Raw genomic sequence first — 22,729 nt, forward strand, 5'->3', positions numbered from 1 at the left:
TCAAGAAAACGCCTCGAGAAGTGAGTGAGTGTGTGTGTGTGTGTGTGTGTCTGAGCCTGTGTGTGTGTGTGTGTCTGAGCCTGTGTGTGTGTGTGTGTGTGTGATGCCCTGACTCAGTGGTCCGTATCGACCTGCCCATCCGTCCAGCTGCCCGCCGTCACCGTGGAAACGTCCAGCATGTCAGTTTTTACCCTCTGCTTGTTCAGTCCATTTCCGAGCGCTATGAGAGCTGAAATAAATCTATCACATGTTCGTTGCCTCAGAAGGAATTTAATTAAGAGACGGTGTGTCAATAATACTTGATGGTTATTACTTATACTCTAAATATCAAACATATCGCAGCCTTAAAGTTTGCTTCCTTTTTCTTCTTCTTCTTCTTAGTGTTATTGTTGTTTTATAAATGGGTCAGTGATAAATAAGAGTTGGCAAGATGAGCAAGTCAAAAATATCTTAAATAGTTTTAAAAGCATCATTAGGTTTGTTAAAATGTACATGTAGTATTTTTGTTGGTTTTATATCATTTGAAATGACATTTGCACCATTTTTTTACCAAAAGTAAGACTGAATGCTCCTGAAAATGTCAAATGGTGTAACCACAAAAGAATGATACATATTACATATTTTATCCACCTACAGTGTATTTAAGTGGACTTATACTAATAATTACTTCATTTAATAAATGTAAATGTTTCCTGATCTCCATGGTTACCAGAGTAAATGTAATATTTAGAACAATTGTATTCCATTACCTTTATTTAATATAAAGTTATAATGTAAGATCATGCCAAACTAGTTGATATGGTGTTTTATTGAGAATTTACTGTTTTTAAGCAAGTTGAATTATTTGGTACAAAGTTTTTATGGTTACACCACTTAGACATTTTTGCCATAATCCTCTAATATATTCTCTCAAAATGGATAAAAAGCAGAAATTTGATGCTGGGTCCACAAAAAAAAGAATGTGTGCAAGTTATTCATACGTTTATTGTCACATTTTAACCCTTGAAATTTGACTAAATCACATGGACAACAGATATCAGATGCTACGATATTTATTTCACTGGTGATGCTTCACATTAATCAACACAATCAGTTTAAAGTCATCATGGAAATTGACCTCACATGACTTCTACTTGCTTTAAAACACAATATCTTAAATGGGGATGTCGTCATGCACTAGTGGGAGTTTAAAATTAAAATTTCGACCAATAAAAACCTTCATGAAGTCCTTGATCATCGTTTCTTGTCCACATATCACTTAAAATTAAATTGTGTTTCTCTCCCAAACTGATATCTTATTGGTTAACTTGCCTGATGTCGAGCCCCAACGACCTATTTCAACAGGAAATGCATAAAATCGAGAAAGTAATAGACTTTAATTACATCAATGCTCAGGTGCCCAGAGTTCTAACTAAAACCTGAAAAAACCTGAAAAACAAAACATAATACATACAAGTCGCAGTCACTTTAATTTCCTATAATTTCCTCGAATGCAGCTGATAACTAACTTTAACATATGCAGGTTCCTAGAAAGGTTGGTGTAAATTAGCAGTAATTACAGAGGAAATACCACACAGTGTTTATTTGGTACAGTTCATTTACTCCAATTAATTACCAGCCAGTGAAACGTAGAGAGACTTAAAGAGAGTCATTAACAACAGGTCAGCTGAACTTTGAAAGCACACAGTTCAACACATATGGAGGTCGAGGTTTCTAATAATAAATGATTAATGCATGGAGATTTAATTGGGTTTAAATAGAGCACTTTCAAGGACTAAACTAATAAACTAATGAACTCATGTAACTGTTTTAGGGCTGCAACTAGGTCATTATTATTTTCACTATTGATTCATCAGCAGAATATTTTCTTATGTAGTCAGTTAATCGTTTTGTCTGTAAAAATGTTAGAAAATAGTGAAGAATGCTCATTAAAAATCTTGCACAGTCAAATGTGACATCTTCTTGTTTGACCAACAGTTGAAAACCAAAAGGAAATTTGATTATATCGTGTTTTGGTCCAAAAAAAACATGAAATCATCACATTTGAGGAACTGAAACTAGGAAATATTTGCTTGAAAAAACGACTAATATAAATATTTAATTATAAAAATAGCTGCAGATTAAATTGCTGTTGATCATCTAATTGATGAATCCACTAATCATTGCAGCTCTACACTGTTTCAGACCTTTTTTCTTTATAAATTGGTACCAAATTCTTCTTTTTCTGTACATTTCTTTGGAAATTATCAACCTCTAAAATAAATCATAGCAACCAAAGACACCAATGTTCATCATAAGAAATCACACATTGGTTGCTTCCTGTACTGTACGTTTTTACAGCTGCTTCTTTCACAGCTGCTCCTTTTTGAAAACTCGTCACTTGATCTGAAGAGTTGTGGAGCAGACAGTCAAGCTGTGACGACGTGCGTGAAGATGCTCGCTGTGCTTTGGGCTCACTTAGAAAACAATGAGTGTGGGCGTTTTTTGATGTGCATCACTGTGTGTGTGTTGCCAATTATCCTCTCTGTTAAAATCCTTTTTCTTCTGAAGACGTTTAACTCATCGCAGAAATCATTTGGAAACATTTCTCCATATCTGGAAATAGAGAATACAAAAAAAAAAAGTTATTAACCTTCGTGTCGTCCTCCCGGTTCAAATTGACCCCGTCTGTTTTGACTTTTCCTTCTTTCCTCCCTTCCTTCCTTCCGTCTGTCCTTCCTCCCTCCCTCCTTCTCTATTTCTTTCCTTCCTCTCTCTTTCCTCCCTTCCTTCCTTTCCATCCTCCCTCCCTCCCTCCCTCCTTCTTTCCATCCCTCCTTCCTTCCTTTCCTTTCCTTCCTCCCTCCCTCCTTCTCTCTTTTTTCCTCCCCCCTACTTTCTTTCCTCTGTCCTTCTGTCCTTCCTTTCTCCTTCCTTCCTTCTTCCTTCCTCCCTCCCTCCTTTCTTTCCTTCCTCCCTCCTTTCCTTCTTTCTTCCTCCCTTCCTCCCTCCCTCCTTTCTTTCCTTCCTCCCTCCCTTCCTTCCTTCTTCCTCCCTTCCGTCCTTGACTCGAGGACAACAGGAGGGTTAAGGGACAAACTGGAATAAGACTATAGAATAAAATTCGCCCTGTAGCATGAAGAAAATTATATTTGAATCAAAAATATTCATGCAGCAGACATTCCTGGAAGTCTTAATATTGCCAGAGTTTAACACACAGACAATTTGAAGTGTTGAGGCAGCGATAGATTGATTCTTCCCACAAGCCATAAGACTCTTAAATGCATAATATTGCACTTTCTGCACATCTATACATCATCTACTTCCTTAATTCATTATTTATTATGATTTTTATCAGGCACTTGATTGCACTTCATGTTATTTAGCACTGGGTTTTTTTAACTGCTGATGCATGATGGATGGATGGATGGATGGATGGATGGATGGATGGATGGATGGATGGATGGATGGATGGATAGATAGATAGTTAGATAGATAGATAGATGGATAGATAGATAGATAGATAGATAGATAGATAGATAGATAGATGGATGGATGGATGGATGGATGGATGGATGGATGGATGGATGGATGGATGGATGGATGGATGGATGGATGGATGGATGGATGGATGGATGGATGGATGGATGGATAGGTAGGTAGGTAGGTAGGTAGGTAGGTAGGTAGGTAGGTGGATGGATGGATGGATGGATGGATGGATGGATGGATGGATGGATAGATAGATAGATAGATAGATAGATAGATAGATAGATAGATAGATAGATAGATAGATAGATAGATAGATAGATAGATAGATAGATAGATAGATAGATAGATAGATAGATAGATAGATAGATAGATAGATAGTCACTTTATTGATCCCAATGGGAAATTCAGGTTACCAGCAGCTCAATGTAAGCATAATAAAGCATAAATAAATAAAGCAACAAACCTCAGACAATAAAAAGAACCAGAGGTATAAGAGTAAATAAAACCAATAACAAGATAAAGAAATCATATTGTCTTGTATTTGTTCTTATGTGTTTCTTAGGCTATTATTATAAATGTTAAGACCAGTTTCTGTGAGAGTCTGAACAGAATGTAGTTCTAATCTTGGAGGGAAGGATGAGTCAGTGTCTGTTTCCTGGAGAAGCAGATGAAAAGCTCCCACATCTGTAATTCCTCCTACACACTGATCTAAAGCTCTAAACGCTGGGACTGTAAACCAGTAAATAACACTGACCGCTCACTGCTCTGATTAACTAGACCAGGGGGGTCAAACATGTGGCCCGTCGGCCAGAACAGGCCCGCAGAGGGGTCCAATCCAGCCCACTCTCCTTCCTGTCTTCTTTTCTTTCCTTCCTTCCTTCCTTCCTTCCTTCCTTCCTTCCTTCCTTCCTTCCTGTCTTCTTTTCCTTCCTTCCTTCCTTCCATCTGTCCTTCCATCCTTTTTTCCTTCCTTCATTCCTTCTTCCCTTCCCTCTTTGCTCCCCTCCTTCCTTCCATCTTTCCTTCCTCCCTTCCCTCTTTTCTTCCCTCCTTGATTCCATCTTTCCTTCCTCCCTTTCTTCCTTCTGTCCTTCCTTTCGTCCTTCCTCCCTTTCTTCCTTCTGTCCCTCCTTCCTTCCTTCCTTCCTCCCTTTCTTCCATTTTTCCTTCCTGTCTTCTTTTTATTCCTTCCTTCCTTCTATCAATCTTTCCTTTTTTAAAATGTATTCCTTCCATCTTTTTAATGGTCTGGCCCACATCAGATGAAATTGGTCTGTATGTGGCCCTTGAATGAAAATGAGTTTGACCCTCCTGGGCTGAAGAGGAGCAGAGGACACACACACACACACACACACACACACACAGAGCTTTTGGATGTTACGGGTATCAAACCTGTGGTGTCAGGACAGTCACCTTGTGTGATGTAACTGACAGTCGCTGACACTGAGCGTGTAAACAGAGCAGATTTATGGATTTATGTGTGTTTGCTTTGTCTTTTTTTTTTTGACAGGTCTTGCTGAGTCGTGTCTCGATGAGCTGGCTCTGGATTCTCTCTTCCCGCTGCCGCTGCTGCACAACTACGTCCGCCTGGTACACAAACACACACACACTCATGCAAACACACACACACAAACAAAACACTGCGAGGGATCGAAGGATTAGATTAGTTAAATGCTGAATAATAAAGGAGGAAGCTAGAAGACTGCAGTGAGAGAAGGAGCGAAAAGAGAGGCGTGAAGTGAAGGACAGATGAAAGAAAACACAGAGAGGGTGCTCAGTGTTTTCTAGCAGCTACAGTGCCCCCTGCTGGCCGTGTAGAAGAAGTAACACCTGAAGGAAATCATGTTAACACTGATAATTAACATTTTAAAATACAAGGCAGCACAGACGGATGAATAAAACCATCAATGACAGCTTCACACTAAGAGGCAGAAGAAGCTGAGAGCTGAGATTTCATTCAGCATCTGCAGCTCTAAATGTTTTATGTGGCACATTTTCAGCAGTGAGCTGACGCTTTAAACTGCAGTGACACAGGAGTCTGACAGTGAAACATGTTTCACAGTTTAGATCACAGATGCAACACACGACAAGTTGAGAGTTAAGCAAGTTTGGGCTGTGACTGTGATTTTATTAATGGCTTTATTTATTATTTTCTACCTAACCTCATTTAAAGACTTGAGGCATTGTTTGAAATCAAGCTCCTAAAACCTGATGTTAAAAAATGTAATACCATAATCCACTGCACCTTCCCCACGTGTGTTTCAGCAAATCACGGTGCATTTCATCGGTCACATGTCTCTAAAACAAGATGACATCATCTAAAAACGTGCTCACATCGCATCCGGCTCTTAAAAGGGAGAAGTGTGGAAATGTCGCACCCGGTCTTAAAGGGATATACACACAAATGTTGCATCATCAGGTTTTAATGTGTTGATTAATTAATGCTTTAATCTGTGATATGTGACAGATTATGAGAAATGCATCTGACTTTAAGGTCACAGAGTTCCTGTATGTCTTGATAATGTTTAGATTGATACCTGAACTATTTTATTTACAAGAATATAAAAAACTAAGAAGAATTTAAGGAGCTGCAACAAACACATTTTTACTCCCACTTTAGATTGTTAAAATTAATGTCTATAGATCTACTAATTGATTAATAATCTGATCATTTCAGTGACCATAGTGTGATCATTTTGAGGTAAATCATATATGGGTACTACTGTATTTATCATAGTTAATTAAGGCTAAGTTTCTTCTTCTCCTAATTTATTTATACTCATGTATTTATTTATTTTTCTTCACTTTTCATTCAAAGTCACAGCTGCTTGTTTAACGTTTGCCTTTGAGGTATTGACTGTAGTTTACAAGCTTATACACAACAACTCCCAAACAGCATAACCCTGCCATTAAAAAAGAACATTTGCTCAATAAAAACATCTAAATAAACCTTGTATTAGAATATTAAACAACCTTATTGCTGCATTTACACCATAGGGGAAAAACAACAAAATAAAATGCAGTGTGGAGCCATTTACCAAACAATATGAAAACATGAAAACAGTATTATCATCAAGATAATTACACTGTCTGGTCTCCACTCGCTGATAGTTGAAAAGTGGATTTGGATTTTAATATTTTGATCATGCTGGAGAGTCTGTTTGAATCCAGCCTGAACCTTCCTGCTGCAACAGACAAAGAAACTAAGAGGATTGGGGCTGGGTATCGGTACTCTGCACCTTTAAATAGCCAAGTACCAAAAATTATCAAACAAACTTGGTTTTGGTTGTAGCCAATCACAGCAAGCATTCATCGCTTTAATGAAAAGTGTGATTGGCCCACTACCACAGCAGCTACAACCCATTCAGTCTGTGGCAGTTATATTTCTTTGTACAGTTTTGTACAGTTACATAATAAGTATATTATATATATATATATATCAATCTATGAACACTTTTAAAATGTATTTGTGTAAAAATCATTAGGATTGGGAGGAGTGGTGGCATTTTACGCTTCTATTCATATATATATATATATATATATGAATATATGACTGGTGTCTAGTGAAGTAGGGAAAAAAAGGTATTGACTGAAGTTGTTGATTGGTATCAGTATCACTTAAAGGGTCTGAATTGGTGCTGGGTATTGTTATTTTTGAAATGATATGCCACCCAAACCAGGACAATAGTAAACTAAATTATGTGGAAAGCTTGCACTGCTTAGAACAATTTAAAAGAAATAATATATAGTGTGCATCATGATGGATTAAAATAACTCTTGCAACAATACAACAATACAAATCTACTCCTCTGCCACCTAGAGGCGGTTCTAAATACTGCAGCAGTAGTAAAGCCAAATTTTCCTACATTAAATCCTCACAGCAGCTGGTACTGAAGAGGTTAAATTGTTAATGTGGAGCTTTGTGATTAAAACACAATGCAAATCTAAGCTCTGACTGTCATTGACTGTCCTTTAAAGTAATGGTAAAAAATACATGCTTGGCGTGCAGCCATTTTTTTAAAGATGGTGTTATGAGATAATATTCTAGAGTGAATCTTTTGACTTGCAGATCACGTTGTGTTTCAGCTGCAAATGTCCACAGATCAAAGTCAGACTCACCCTGAGCAGAGATAATAGAAGAAGAGTGTAGAAATCATATCCAACACAAATGACAGTAGAGTTTTGGTCATATTTAATATAATACACTTTTCTTCTGTCAGTTCATGCATGTTTTTTTTTTTCATGTTTCTGTCTCTGTGCAGGTGGAACAATACGGTAACCTCATCTTTCACGGGCTGGAGGGCGGCTGTCAGGAGTACATCGCCAATCTGATCGCTCGCTGCATCAAGGTACGTCTGCCAGTCCTCTTAACGGGTGAAAAGACCAATTACAGTGGAGAGAGCGGTGCATTCGTTCAGGGTCATCCATCAGGTTTCAAAACCAATTCAACCATGACTGGACCAGCATGAGAGAAGACCATTCCCCCTGAGTTTATACACTTATAGAAACCTGCACTAGATGTTTGAAAGAGAAGTTAAATCTGTTGCAATGAGACAGAAATCACATGCAAAGCAAAACAGCAGCCGGCTCTGATGTGTCACCACAACACGATGAATCAGGTCAACGGGTCGGCTGCAGGTCAGGGATGTTGAGAGGAAGAGGAAGAAGGAAAACGTGTACAACAGGAAGCTGATGTAATTTCCATTTTGGCGATTTTTGCCAGCACACCTGTTAAATATCGGAGTGCACGTGATAGAGTTTGTTCAATGGCACGTGAGCCGATGTGAGGAGATAAAGAAAATGTGACAGTTTGAGGAAAATTAAGAGATTTTAAAGAGGAATGTAAAACAATTAGACCTTTTTGTATTGTAGAGTTATAAGTAAGACAGTTTATTTATATCAATCTATTAAAAAATGTAGCTTCTGACCATCTCTTGATATGATAATTGATAATTATGATTACTGTAATTAAATAGTCCAAACTCAGACAGATATATCATCATTTGTCATTTAAGTTCATGCATTTTTCCCCAGTTCCACCTCAGTACACCTCTATCTTTTCTACCTTTTTATACGTAAGCTAAAAAATTTAAGATAAAAATAAAGGAACGATGGACATATGAAAAGGAAAATTTGTTCAGCAGCATCTCGACTGTGCTCTGAGAGGGAAGGAAAGCCTTTCCCCTTCGCTCTCATTCAAATTCTCCTCCTGCTTCATTCCTCTCGGCGCATAGTAGTAGTAGTAGATTCGTCTTTGTTTCCATGACAACGTGCTCCCTTTCACTCATTCCCCACCTTCCCTGATCTCTCTCCCATCTCTCTCTCTCTTCTCTCTCTCTCTCCTCCAGTCCAAACAGGAGGCGGGGGGGCTCGGCTGTGACGTGGTGCGGGTGGAGGTGGAGGAGAGCCTGACCAAAGAGCAGCTGCTGGAGACGTTCATCACCTGTGGTAAGGACACACATGTGCACATATACTGTATATTAAATCAGGCGCTCGTACACCATCTATTTTTGTGTCTTTTACTGATTATGTAAATGACACTCAACACTCACTTTAGTTTATGAAATGTTAATAAATAGTGAAAAAAATTGCATTCATTATTTCTCAGAGGCAACATGGATGTCTCTAATTTGCTTGCTTTGTCTGATTAGCAGTAAAAACCTTATGATATTCAGTTCAGCATCATACATGACAAAGAAAAAACAGCAAATCATCTCATATCAGAAGCTAGAACTGGTCAATTTTTGCCATTTTTGCTTTCAAAAGTGACAATTATTCAATAATCAAAAGTTTTCAGTAGATATATGAATCATTGCAGCTCTTCACAGATGTACATATGCAGCAATGTGTGATGTGTATGATGTAACTGCCTTTTCTGAAAAGCACTTTTTAATTTCAAACCTTCCTGTCAGCTCACCCCTTCTCTCTTCTGCCCTTCTCAGGTTTCTTGGTGCCGGCGGTGAGGTCCGGTCACACAGCTGGTCACACTGGCCGCTGTGTGGTGGTGCTGCTGGACGGACTGGAGAAGGCTGCGTCTCTGTCAGGCCTGCTGGGGGACCTCTGCCACAGCTTGGACAACAGAGGCTCTGCTGCTCCGCTGGTCCTCAACACCGGTAAGACTGCAGCCAGACCCAAGAGTCTTAATAGACTGGGACCAGGATTAAACACACTATTTAAAGATAAGATAATCCCTTATTAGTCCCATGATGGGGGAATTGGGGAAGTGGATAGCAAAAATAGAAAAAGTATCAATAAGAACAATAAATAATAAACAAGTACACAACAATAAAAACATTGGAAATAAAACATAGTAACATTATGAACAAGATATGATCATTTACCTGAGTCTAATATTGAATTGCACAGATTTAAAAGTGAAAAATAAATAAACATATAGCACAGTTGAAATGAAAGTAATAGTATACCTTAAAGGCTGATACTGAACAGTAGTGTACATTAAAAAGTGCAGTTTGTTGAAGCATTTTTACATCTTTTAAATTATAATTATACATTTTATTTGTTGAAAATTAGACAGACTTAGAGATGATGGATGCTGTGTAGCTATTATTCTCTGCCATTCATTTACAACGTCTACCACAAGAGGGCACCAGAGGACATTTATCAAATCCCACACATAGTAGCTTTAAATTGTATTATATAGAGTTTGAGTCTTCGTTTTTGAATATAATATGTTAAAACTTTTTTTTTTAAACTGATATAAGTAGAGAGGAAAAGAAGAATGGAAAAATACTTATTTCATGTTTAACATTAAGTCATTAAAGTTTACTATTGCAGCTTTAACTTACCCACAAAGTTTTAATCTAAATTTAATGATATCTGCTTTCCTTTTTATTATCCTTTACATCACATCACCACATTCTTTAAAGACATTATTCAGTATTATGTAGTCCTGATCCTCTTAGAGATTGTTTGTCATGTTGACGGAGGATCAGTTTGATATTGATGCCTCATAGAGTCATTTTAAATAAAGCCTTTTTAATGTTGTGGTAAAATCAGAATGACTAGATTTGGATGGTATGTCTTGATTGCATCCTCTACTTTGTGCTCAGTTTGCCTCTCCTCTTGTAACAGGTGTGACATTGAGTAAAAACTTCACTTAATAAAGAGCATCATCTTTTAAAACCCTCCAAATAAATAAATGGCTGACTATTAAAATATCGCCAACTGAATCAACTCTTTCCTTCCTTCTTTGCGCTTCATTCATCCCTCAGGTCCCCACCATTTCCGTGAGGGCAGCTTCCTGATTGCCACGTTGTCAAAGCCCCGCCTCCAGGGCACGGAGCTCCGCCTCCAGCAGCATTTCCGCTGGGTGACTCTTCGCTGGGACCAGGAGCCGCTGCACGGCCTGCTGGGAAGGCACCTCCGCAGGAAGCTGCTTCACAAGGTCGGTCAGAGGTTCGGAGGATGCTGCCAAAAAGAGACCCTGTGTTCACTGTTTTCATTCATCTGCAAAACCACATCTGGGCTTCAGACATGAAATAATACTCAGATTATTAATATTAATTTGTGGTTAATGTGTTTTTACACCCAGACAAGTTCAATTACACTGTTACAAATACTTTAAAACATCTACTCCAGAATATATGTGCAAATATTGTTCATTTCAAAAGTTAAATTCTCAGTATTTGTGCACTGGAGGCTTCACATCACGCTTTTATAAGTTGCATACTGGATCATAATGGGCTGCAAATTCGTCACAAATCATACTCATATGTACATAGACTCAGATTTAAAGTTAAAACAGAGAAACATTCCTCTTCCAGCAGATAAAAGTGAAAATAAACTCATACATACATCATTCTGCACAGAGAAGCTCAGACAAAAACATCTTTAATATATTAATTTATACATTTTAAGAGGACTGTTTTGACATTATTTTACTGGATCAAGTCTTCTCAATTTTCTCTGTGGCAAAGTTAAAGGCAAAAAACTTAAAAATAATCAAATTAATCAAATAATGAATAAGTGATACATCAATGTGCTGACTGGAGTCTAGGACTGATGTGAGGATTCAAAAACAAAAACAAAAAAAACAGTTTTATTCTAGGTTATTATGCACTTTACATTACATTGTGTACTTCTTACTGGGTAGATGCAGTAACAGCAATCAGATTAACAGTTTTAACACCAGTTTACAGCTGTTATATATTTAGAAAACATATCTATCTACACTATTAAAAACATTATTAGCAAGTAGCAAAAAAGCAATAACCAGGAAACGGCTGAGCAATGAGTGTCCGATAGTCTTAGAAATAGTAAAAGAAATGAATAAGTAGGAAGAATTAACATTTTCTCTGAAAGATGAAACAGAGAAGGATTGAGAACTTTATATTTTTCTATACTGGCACTTTTAAAGTGGACTTTGACACTCCCTCTAATTGAGCTATGGACAGGATGGACTCCCCCAAATTCAATCTACTAGCCCAGTTCCTTCCTGTTTTCTGTTTTGAATGATGCGTTTTGTGTTTTTGTAAAATATATTGTTAAAACAAAGTTGGAAAAAAAGCAGGTCACATCCACGATGCTCCACCTTTTCAGTTTCCTCACTGTGTCCGTACATTTATCGGCAGGATAAAGCCAAAAACTGATATATTAAATTCTTCCTTCCTGCGTCTCTCCTCCTCCAGATGGGGACCGGCGTTTGGTCACCTGACGGTGTCATGGAGCGGTCGGTGCTGTGGGTGAGCCAAGTGTGGCAGCAGCTCAACGCCTGTCTGTCTCGTCTGGGAACCCACGAGGCTTTGCTCGGCCCGCAGCTCTTCCTGTCCTGCCCCATGGTCGCCAACAACACGCAGGCCATCGTCAGGTGTGTGTGTGTGTGTGTTTATGAAACTGTGTGTTAGTGCAGCAGAAATACACACAAACAGCGATAACTAAAGTGTGTGTGTGTGTTTTCAGGTGGCTGGCTCGACTGTGGAACGCCGTGGTCGTCCCCCGTGTGGAGGAAGCCATTATCTCCCGGGTAACAGCCAAGCGCTCACCCTCCTCCTCCTCCACCACCACCACCACCTCTTCCTCCTCCTCATCGCAGTTGTCGTCCCAGCGACCGTCTCCTAGCAACTGCGGGCTGAGTCCCGGCCAGCAGGCTGTGGTGAAAGCCGCCCTCAGCATCCTGGTCAACAAGGCTGTTCTCCTCGGCTGCCCTCTGCCTCGACACGGTGCGTTCACAGATGATGAAGAGGATTTATTCAAGTGTTTTATAAGAAATTATAAGAAAGAAAGGAAAAAGTGAGACAAGAAAGAAAATATATTAATGTGTTGTTTTTCCCCTCCCTCCATCCTCCTCTTCAGAGATCGACAGGTACCTGCTGGAGTTTCGAGGCGGGACCTTCCCTCTGTCGGCCATTGGCTCCTTTAAAGGAAGCGGCAGCGGAGGAGGAGGAAGAAAAGGTCGGGACAGCGGCAAGTTGAGACGATCCAACACCAGCCCCCGGAAGAAGGGAAGCCCCGCCTCCAACTGGAGCTGCGGTGGTTCGTTTAGAGACGGTAAGATGTCTGCTCCAACTCAGGGGTTTGGAACTAAACTAATGGTGTTGTCAGGTGTAACAGGAAGTAAAATATGTCGGTTTAGGGCCGTTTCCGCTGCAGGAACTTTGGGGTAATTTAACAGGTCCATGACCGTTGGCGCGTGTTTCCATAGCAGGAATCACCCTAAAGGACAATCTACCAGAACTTTTATGGGGGCAAAACGAGTCCCTGCCTTGGGGTATTTACTCTGAGCAGTCCCGAAAAATTCCTGAGTGGGGCTTGAGGTTTTCTCTGCGCTGATTGGGTGTACTTGCGTCACCTCGATGACATCATGGTCAAAACTGTTGCACAGCGAATATGCGACGATTGAAACTGTTGCAGAATGATTGCGTCACCTCCAGAGTCCGGTGGGTCCTATCAAGGTCCGACTCTGCAATGGAGACACAACAGCTGAGAGGACTGAGTGAGAGGATTTTACTGTAGAGTTCCAGCCTCCTAAATTTGACCCGGAACTTCCTTAATGGAAACGGGGCTTCTATCACCACATTTTTCCCTCAAACTGCTGATATTCATTGTTCCCTTGAAAGCCTTGTTGGCCAGTCTTGACATTATGTAGACTTTGGAAGATCCTTGTGCTCAGCAAACTGTCACTTTAACAATGTGCTAGTTTTTTAAATATAGTAATAAGTAGTTTACATTAAAAACTGTCTAATTTTATTAAGTTTGGGAGTTAAGACCTGATTTTAAGATCCAACTAAACTAAATCAGCAAATAGCCTGAAATAAGTAAGGACATTTTGAAATAAGTCAAAATGTCCTCACTGTCTTGGTCAAAAACTTAAACTGGTTCTTTACAAAACAGAAGAACAACAGTAACACACAGCAAGGGGCTGCTTTGAACGACTAGAGTCATTGTTATCCCAAATAACAGGGACTCTGTTTGTGGAAAGACACACCTGAGGGAGTTTCAATGGTAGCGATCTAAAAAACTATCAAGACAATCAGTGAGAAATGTACTTTATGTGAATGAAATGACCCTTTAATGTTATTGAATTTAGCCCTGTATGGTGCCATTTATTCATTTATTTAGTATTGCACATTTCTTAACTTGTATTGCCTATTTTGTAGAGCTGCTGTGCTGTCTCATTGTTCTTGTAACAATGATGAAATAAAGTACTTTGACTTTGATATATGTGTGTGTTTGGGATTACAGGCTCACTGTCCAGCACTGATGTCAGCTTCATTTCAAATGGCAAAATTCAGAGGTTGGTGTTTTTCTATTGATTACTATTAAGTAGTAGAAGCAGCAATAGTAGTAGTTGTTGTAATCTTTAATAATGTTTTTCCAAGCAAAAATGCCAAATATTTGCTCGTTCGAAACACTCAAATGTGAGAATTTGTTGCTATTCTTGGTTTTACATTACTGTAAATATAGTAATTTATGGTTGATCTCAATCTAAATACTCTAAAGAACATATAAGACATCGCCTTGGACTCAACGATGTTCTGATGGATGTTTTTCACCATTTTTTTGGATGTCATATCAACCAAATGATCATTGTGCTTCCATCTTTGTGTGTTTTTCAGGGAGCCTGTGGGCCTGTCTGTGTTCTCTGATGATGAAACAGATCTGATCAGAGAGCTGCAGACCATGTGCTCCAGCAAGTCAGAGCCAGACATCAGCAAGGTACCGTCACACACACACACACACACACACACATACACACAGAATAAAAGGGGTAGAGGTCAGAGCGGTTGCAGGTTGTTGCAACAGCAGAAAATTATATAATTATTTAGGAACATAAAAGCAGATGTTAAATTAGATTTACAGTGATGCAGATGTTACATTACAGCCTCCGGCTTTAAAGCAGCATCAACACATTAAAAGACTGTAATCTGACTGTTTCTCACTGTGATGTCTGCAGTGGTAATGTAGCAGCTACTGCACATCAAAATAAGCTCCTCTGCAGTCATGAAGGGATTCTTGCTACTAGCTACACAAGCAGCAACCATACAGCTAGCTTTTCAAAGTGGCTTTTGACTGAGTTGTTAATTCTATGCCTGAAACACGTCCTTTTACCTTTTAGGAGGTAGTGTCTCTGGAGCTTTGATGGTTTTTTTAGCGCCTCATTTAACAGGATTTCTCCACATTCAGCATCAACTGCCTGCAGTCATGAATCCAGATTTAATGTATTCCAGGTCATATTTCATCACTGCAGGCTTGTTTCTATGTTTCCATTTTGTGCCACCGCATCCGAGGGAACATTAGCTTCTTAACAGTGGCAACCTGATGACGTCAATAATGGCGTGGTGATATTTAAATGTAACTAGTCATTGAGATGATGCATTTTAATTTGATATTTTTTATTTTTTGTGAATTTGTGAGAATGTTTAGATAAAAATAAGTAGCTTTGAATTTAGAAATTACCAAAAAAAAATTTAAAAATTGACAGTGCCACTACCTACGTAGCCCACTAGATGGCGATCTGAGTGCCATGTGGTTAAGAAAAGCTGCTGTAACTGGAGGATATACTCTATCCTGAAAGAGTAATACATTAAATTGGACTTTTGACTACCGCTGTGTGTCTCCGCCATCCAAGTAAAATACAAAACAAAACCTCCTCAGAAAACAGTGCTGCTGTACAGAAGCCGCTCAGCTCCTAATTACTCTGACATTTCCAAACAATCGGCTTTCAGGTGACGTGTTTAGACTCAGTAATTCATCGCTGTCATCCTTCCAAATATAGAGGCGTTATTTGTGTGTCTGGAGCATTTTCACTTGACATTTACCTTTTTTAACGAGCGCTTTTTAAAATGATGATGTAGTAAAAACCTGGCTTGGATTTCGGAGGATATAAGGGTCAAGTAAGCCATTAGGGTTTATTGCTGTCAGGACACTCAGCAGGGTGTCTTGATGTCCTGAAAAACCACCTCGTACAGTTTATCTGTTCTTATCGAAGGCTAGAGCTGTTCATCTGGGTGGTTTTGGTGTTTAATTTTTGAGATTATGAAGACTGTCAAAATGATAAATGATTTCAGTTCAGCTGCTCAGAGGTTTCATGGGTGTGAGTCTTTTAAAACCTGCTGACTTATCTGTAAATATTACACCAGTCTGACCTTTTAAATGTGTCCAGAACCTCCACCCATGTTCTTTTGATAAACTACTGACTCATTTTTAGCATTTTTTTTTAGAGATACTTCACTGACCATCCCAAATATGTGATGTCTTTGCAGCTTGTTTTTAATTTAACGGTATCAGAATTGACGTTGATCCTCTAATCTTAGACCTTTACCTGCTTGACCCCGACACTGATGATCACCAGCATCCCACCCAGTAATTTAGTTTAAGTAATGACAGTGTTCACGTGTCGCACGGTGGCTGAATCCTCACAATACAAGCCAGACGTGGATGATGAGCTCTGCTGAGGTTTTACTACCTGCTGCTGAATGTCCGCTCTTTATCTTTATGTCCCACAGATCTCTCAGGCCAAAGACGACTTGATCCTGTTCTCCAGCTCTCCCAGTGGAGCCACGCCGCCTCAAAAGGCAGAACAGGAAGCCGCCGTCCAGCAGCGACCGCAGACGGTGAGACTCGAGAAAGAATCCAAAGAATCAGAGTGAAATATACAGCAGTGATCGACAGCTCAGAAAAATAAGATTTCTATGATCCATGAGGAGACATTTACATAGTTTTAGCAGTAAAAAGTAACAGAAAAACAAGCATTTACGTATTAGCATGCACCATTTTTAAACATTTGGATATTTTAAAGGAAATCACATGAAATTGTCTCAAGAGTAAAATATTAGATTGATTGAAATATGAGGAAAAAAACGCTCACAGGAACTCCTTAAATCAATATAATCCACTTCTAGAGCACTAGGTCAGTTGTTTCTCTAATTCTTTGTTGCTGTGTCACTTACTCATAGCTCCAGTTACTTGTTAGAAGTGTATTTAGCAATTTACTGGCAAAGCAAAATGTTTTAGAAATATGCTAAAACAAATTTAGCAAATCAAAGACAAAGCAGTGAAACATTTATTGGTGCGTCAAGGTGCAAAAATGACTCCTAATGCAACAGTTTGAATGTACATGTAAATATTAGAACTACAACTAAAGGAAGGGCTTCTATAACTAGTATAATTTATTTGCCTTTAAGACACCTCACCTGCCCGATATGTTGTTTTCCACAAAAAAAGGTTAAATTACCAAGTTAGAAATTTTCAAAACTACATATCCTCCTTCTCCCTCTTTGGAAAATCAAAAATATACAAACAGTGCTCATTTCAAAAGTCAAATTCCTGGACACAAGATATCTAATCTAATTTACTGAATAGTCCTTTCTCAGTGTGCACTTCTCTGAGGCTGCACACATCTGGATCACAACCAGGTGGGGAGTTCCGGTCCTCTGAAATGATGCCAACGCGGAAGTAACTTAAAACTGCATTCTATCAAAAGGCCACCAGGGGGCGACCGTTTTGGTGTCAAAAGGACTTCCGTCTCTATACAAGTCAATGGAGAATTCACCAACTTCTCACTTGATTTGTAACCTCAGTAAACGTTTTCAAAATGTGTTTATGGTCTCAATCGCTAGTTTAAAGCCTTCTTCAATGCAGTATGATGTTCATTTGGGACATTTTGGCCTCCCTGATTTTATATGTGACGATAAAGCAGGGTATGCATTAAATCTAGCCTGTATCAAATTTAGCCTGTATGTGTTGAAATCATTCTGCTCAGAGAAGCTCAAACATTTAAAACTGAAGGAACAAACACATTTTAAGTGGAGGAGCCTGATGTTCTCTTTGGAAAACACACCAACCTTTAACACATCCTGTTATCATCACTCACAGCATGATGACTCACATCTTAAATGAATGTGTCTGATTGTTTTGTTCAACTTTTTAAATCATGTGTCTCTTGTGTGTTTTTGTTGTTACCTCACACATAATTGACCTGAAGTATATTAGCAGTGTGAAGACTGTACAGTTTGTCATTACTGCAGGTTGCACTGGATGTACTATAAGAGCTTTATAGCATGTTTTAATCTACATTTACTGTATGATTAAGGTTGTAAAATACCATTAGGTTTTTATATAATGTTTAAAAATTAATTTATTAATCGTTTTAATTGCAATTACTTTATATTTGCAACAAATATAACAGGGTCTTCATATTAAAAAAAAAAAACAGCATTTCACCATCACAATTAAGCCATGACCCACATGAACAAAACTATTACCACTATTACCATTTACTATTACTACCAATTAAGACCAGATGTGCGGATTCTTTTAATTACACTACAATAAACACACATTTAGTACCAGAGACAGACTTTAACCAGCCTACAGAGATCATTTGATTTGTTTTTCTCAGTTTTAATTAAAGGTTTTTACATTTTATGGCCATTTTTATCTTGTTTTTTTGTCGCACTGAAGAAGTTTAGAAGTTGAATCTATCCAATAATTAGTTTTTCCTCTTTTATAAATGCAATTATTTCATGATTTGTGTATTTTGCTGCCTTGTGAAAGCACTTTGTACCTTGGATTTTGAAAAGTGCTCTATAAATAAAGATTATTATAATGCCAAATTAGCCTAAAATATTAATCTGGGTAGCAAATGTCTGCAACTGTAGGTCCAAACTGCAATGCATACCCTTTCCTGTAGGTGGAGCTGTTTTTAAGTGTACAAAAATCATCCAACTTTGGGTTAAAATAACTCTAAACTCACCAAATTCTCCGTCTCCTCCTGCAGACCGCCACCCGTCAGTCCAGCCGCAGCTCCAACCAGGCAGCCGTCCAGAGCAGCGACCGCCGTTCAGGCCCGCGCGCCAAATCGCAGCTCCCCGTCCCCAGCAGCAGGGGGCAGCAGCACACACGAGCCTCCACCACATCCACAGCACATAACAGCAGCAGCAGCAGCAGCAGCGGCAGCAGCCCGAGCCGAACCCAAACGCCTCCCAGCCGCAGCAGAACCGCCAACAGCAGCAGCAGCAGCAGCAAATCAAAGCAGGCTCCACCCAACAGCAGCAGCAGCAACAACAACTACTACCGCAACAACATCAACAACCAATCACACGAGGACATCTGGATCCTCCACAGAGACCTGCATGAAAACAACAACAACAAATAGACATCTTCCTCCCCATCCTCCTCATCCTCCTCCTCTTCCTCCCATAATTCCGCTGTGAAACTCCCTCCATGATGTAAAGACTAGGTACCTGACGACCTTTGACTTTTAGTATTTGTACTTGTTATCTGTACTTGTTACACTGTACTACAGTTGTGTACTTGGGGACCATAGTTTTATTCTATTAACAGTATTTGAAGTATTTGATCGTTTAATCGGGGGGGATTAAAAACAAAAAAAAAGAGGGTTTGGTACGACTTTAACGTGGGGGTTAAAAACGACAGAAACGGTAATTTACAGAGAAGTTACTTTAACGTTGCCTTATTCCAGTGTTTTAACCTGTGAGACGGTATTTAGCTGATAAGAATTAGTGCAAGAATTTACTGAGATAAAAGTATTCGCCTGGTGGAAACAGTATTTTTTTGTGTACTTTAAGTGAAATACTGTATTTCTCTCACTGGGATAAGGCCATTGAAAAGTAACTGAAACTTCTTACAGCTGTTACCTTTTAGTGAAAAAGTGTTTTTGGATCAAAGAAAGAAACAAGCAGGTTTATAATTTTCTTTTTTTTTGTTGTTTTTTCTTTTTCTTTTTTTTTTTTTTGCTATTAAGTATTTTGAGATATTCAAGTGTTTTATCTTTAAATAGTTGCAAGGTTGGTTTAAATACTGTTGAAATTAATCAGGGTTTTACCAAATATATTTGTAAATAAGAATTAGTAAGTTTAAATGCTCTATAGATTGGTGTATGTGGTTATGATGCTTGTACAGTGATGAAAAAAACCCTTAAAAAGCAAAAACTGCTGAAAAAAATAAAAATAAATTACACACAAAAAAAAAAAATGAAACATGTACATAGTGTTTGTAAAAGTTTGGTTCTGAACCCTTTCACTTGTTTCAAAGTGAAGGGGATGTGGCAATAAGTAATAGAACTGTATAAACACAGGATGTCCTCTGTCAACTGTAAGCCATAATAAATATTTTAAATGCCCATCACTTCCCCCGAGTCATGGTTCAATTTACCCCCCGCTGACGGTGTAACTCACAAACTTCTTTCTTTCTTTTCATGCTTCTCATTAAATCACTGTGTTTTTATTTTTTAAAGAAAGGTCAAGTTTTATTTTAAGTGGACAGTATATATAAATATATATATATATATATATAAATATATCTATACATATGTACAGGAGAGATTTTAGTCAACCTATGATTTGGATCCGTACGATAGTTGTTTGAAGTTGTCTTTAAAGCACAAACATTAAAATGGCACTGTTAAAAATCCCCATCAGCCTTTCTGTTCTTTTAATTCATGATTTTTCATTTTTTGACTAAAATACAAGTCCTGATAAATAATGATATTTTATTTAAACTTGCTCACGCACACATGCAATATAGATCTTTTTGGACTTTGGGGCTCTGTAGTATCTGATCCCTGTTAAAAGGGTAAATTCCTGTTGATTTCTTACATTCAGATATAATTAATCAGATGCTCAGGTTTGTTTTAAGGTGGTTTAATTTAGGGTCTTTTCTGCATTCCCACTTTCTCTAAATCTAATCTCATTTTGTCTAATCTGGTTGCGAAATTCCTACATTCCCCAAAGTGGTTTCCATCGACTCCCAGAGAAGAAATGTGGAATTTTTTACAAGTTTCTGTGACACTAAAAAAGAAAAAGCATCAGCTGATTCCCAGTTTAAAACTACAGACTAATTATTTAAATGTAGCCCGTTCACACTGGAAAAGTGACAAAAAAAAGTATACTTCCAACATTTAGTATGCATACTAAAAAAAAATAATAATTCTGTTGTTTTACAGAAATGATCTTAAAGATGAAAAAATCTCTGCACAACAGTAGTGACAGATTTGTAGGATGAATGTGCAACCAAAAATGAAAAAGGCTCCTGCACACTCTCTCGCTCATTGATCAGACCTTCTTTAGGCACAATTGATCTAAAATGTAACTCTCAAATGAAATGAAGGAACTATGGTACTTCTTGTAGATGGGAAAAATCTACATACACTGCAGAAGATGGTGAGAAGCCTACAGAAAGATCCAGGAGGACAAAAATAAAGTATAAAGTCTGTAAAGTTGGATTGGAAGAGAAATTCTGATGAAGATTTAGTTGGTTTACTGTAGACTTACTTAACCCTCCTGTTGTCCTCTGGTGAAGGAAAGAAAGGAAGGAAGGAAGGAAGGAAGGAAAGGAGTAAGGAAGGAAGGAAGGAAGGAAGAAGGAAAGGAGTAAGGAGGGAGGAAGGAAGGAGGGAGGACGGGAGGAAGGAAGGAAGAAAGGAAAGGAGTAAGGAGGGAGGGAGGAAGGAAGGAAGGAAGGAAGGAAGGAAGGAAGGAAGGAAGGAAGGAAGGAAAGGAGTAAGGAGGGAGGAAGGAGGGAAGGAGGGAGGAATGAAAGGAGGAAGGAAGGAAGGAAGGAACAGTCAAAACAGACAGGGTCAATTTGACCCGGGAGGACGACACGAAGGTTAAAAAAGCAGATTCTGACAATTAGTATTTAGTAGATAGAGCGTATATTTAGTCTGTAGTATGGAACTGGGGCACAATTAATAACCTGTGTTTTGACTCTGTTGCATGATGGGAAAAATGCTTCTTCTGCTCTTTTCTATGTTGGACACAGAAAAAGCAAGAAGTACAGTACATGACCAAAGTGTCTGCACAGTTTAGTTATGTGTACTTGGTGGTTTTTTAAAGGTTTTAAATCTTAATACAACTGCATAAGATTATATTTTAGGAACTGATTTTTTCCCAGTTTGGTGTGAAACAGCTGGACTGACCTGACTTCAACCCCCATCCAACATCTTTGGGATGAACTGGAACATCAGGGTTGACCTCACTAAAAGCTCCTGTGGCTGAGCAGGAACGAATCCCTGCAGCCAGGTTACAAAAACGTGGCAGAAAGCCTGAAAGCAGAAAACTGAAGGCTGTTACAAGCAGCAGATTCATGTTTGTGGTTTTTTTTTTTTTTTGGAAGGAGATGAGCCATGATTGCATATGGCTTTCATTTTCCTCGCATATTTTTTTTGGCCACATAAAGTGTATTGAGAAGAAGCGTGTACGTCAGAGTCTGTATCGAAGTGAGAAAAAGTCACAAACGCCTCACAAACAAGACACAGGTGTACAAAAATAAAAACAGATTTCCCCAAAAAAAAATGAAACCAGCACGCAAAAAAAGACACAAACATGCAGAAAATTCTCAAAATCTTTAGTTTTACTGGAAATATAGTTGATTGAACAAATACATTTATACATTTTTTGGACATTTGTGTCCCTTTCCTATGAGTAAGAAACAGCTTTTTTTTCTTAATTTACACTGTAAAAAAATCTGTCACAGTTAACACATCAAGGCATTTCTCCATTGTACCTTAATTTTCTGCATTGCTTCTATACAAAACTATTATTCAGTATGAAAGGAGCAGCAACGCTCTTCCCTCAACCAAAGCAGAAAAACATTAGGGGGAGGGGGGAAGGGGGGGGGGGGGTGTTCAATATGGTTTCCAGTTTCAGAGGGAAGTACAGATAGGAAGTTAAAAAATGGTAAATGTCGGTTTTGCGTTTATACAGCAGTGGCTCTGAAAAAATATTCATTTCAAATAGAAAATATACTTTTAAATGAATTATTCCCTTCTCCCTATTAT

The 22,729-nt window shown here is 38.5% G+C and overlaps 1 protein-coding gene across 1 annotated transcript in view; it reads left to right on the forward strand.

Moving 5' to 3' along the window:
* cttnbp2 (cortactin binding protein 2) overlaps positions 1-20,279 on the forward strand; it is a 115,694-nt gene extending 95,415 nt beyond the window's left edge. Inside the window, exons 12-23 of the mRNA XM_062420423.1 lie at positions 4,979-5,058; positions 7,731-7,817; positions 8,817-8,916; positions 9,411-9,581; positions 10,701-10,873; positions 12,117-12,295; positions 12,388-12,647; positions 12,781-12,975; positions 14,170-14,221; positions 14,544-14,643; positions 16,434-16,541; positions 18,707-20,279. Of these exons, the coding sequence (XP_062276407.1) occupies positions 4,979-5,058; positions 7,731-7,817; positions 8,817-8,916; positions 9,411-9,581; positions 10,701-10,873; positions 12,117-12,295; positions 12,388-12,647; positions 12,781-12,975; positions 14,170-14,221; positions 14,544-14,643; positions 16,434-16,541; positions 18,707-19,084 (1,883 nt within the window). The 3' untranslated portion in view covers positions 19,085-20,279. The remainder of the gene's footprint in view (positions 1-4,978; positions 5,059-7,730; positions 7,818-8,816; positions 8,917-9,410; positions 9,582-10,700; positions 10,874-12,116; positions 12,296-12,387; positions 12,648-12,780; positions 12,976-14,169; positions 14,222-14,543; positions 14,644-16,433; positions 16,542-18,706) is intronic.
* Positions 20,280-22,729: the final 2,450 nt, after the last annotated feature.

Source organism: Scomber scombrus, chromosome 6, assembly GCF_963691925.1.
Source record: "Scomber scombrus chromosome 6, fScoSco1.1, whole genome shotgun sequence".
NCBI lineage: Eukaryota > Metazoa > Chordata > Actinopteri > Scombriformes > Scombridae > Scomber > Scomber scombrus.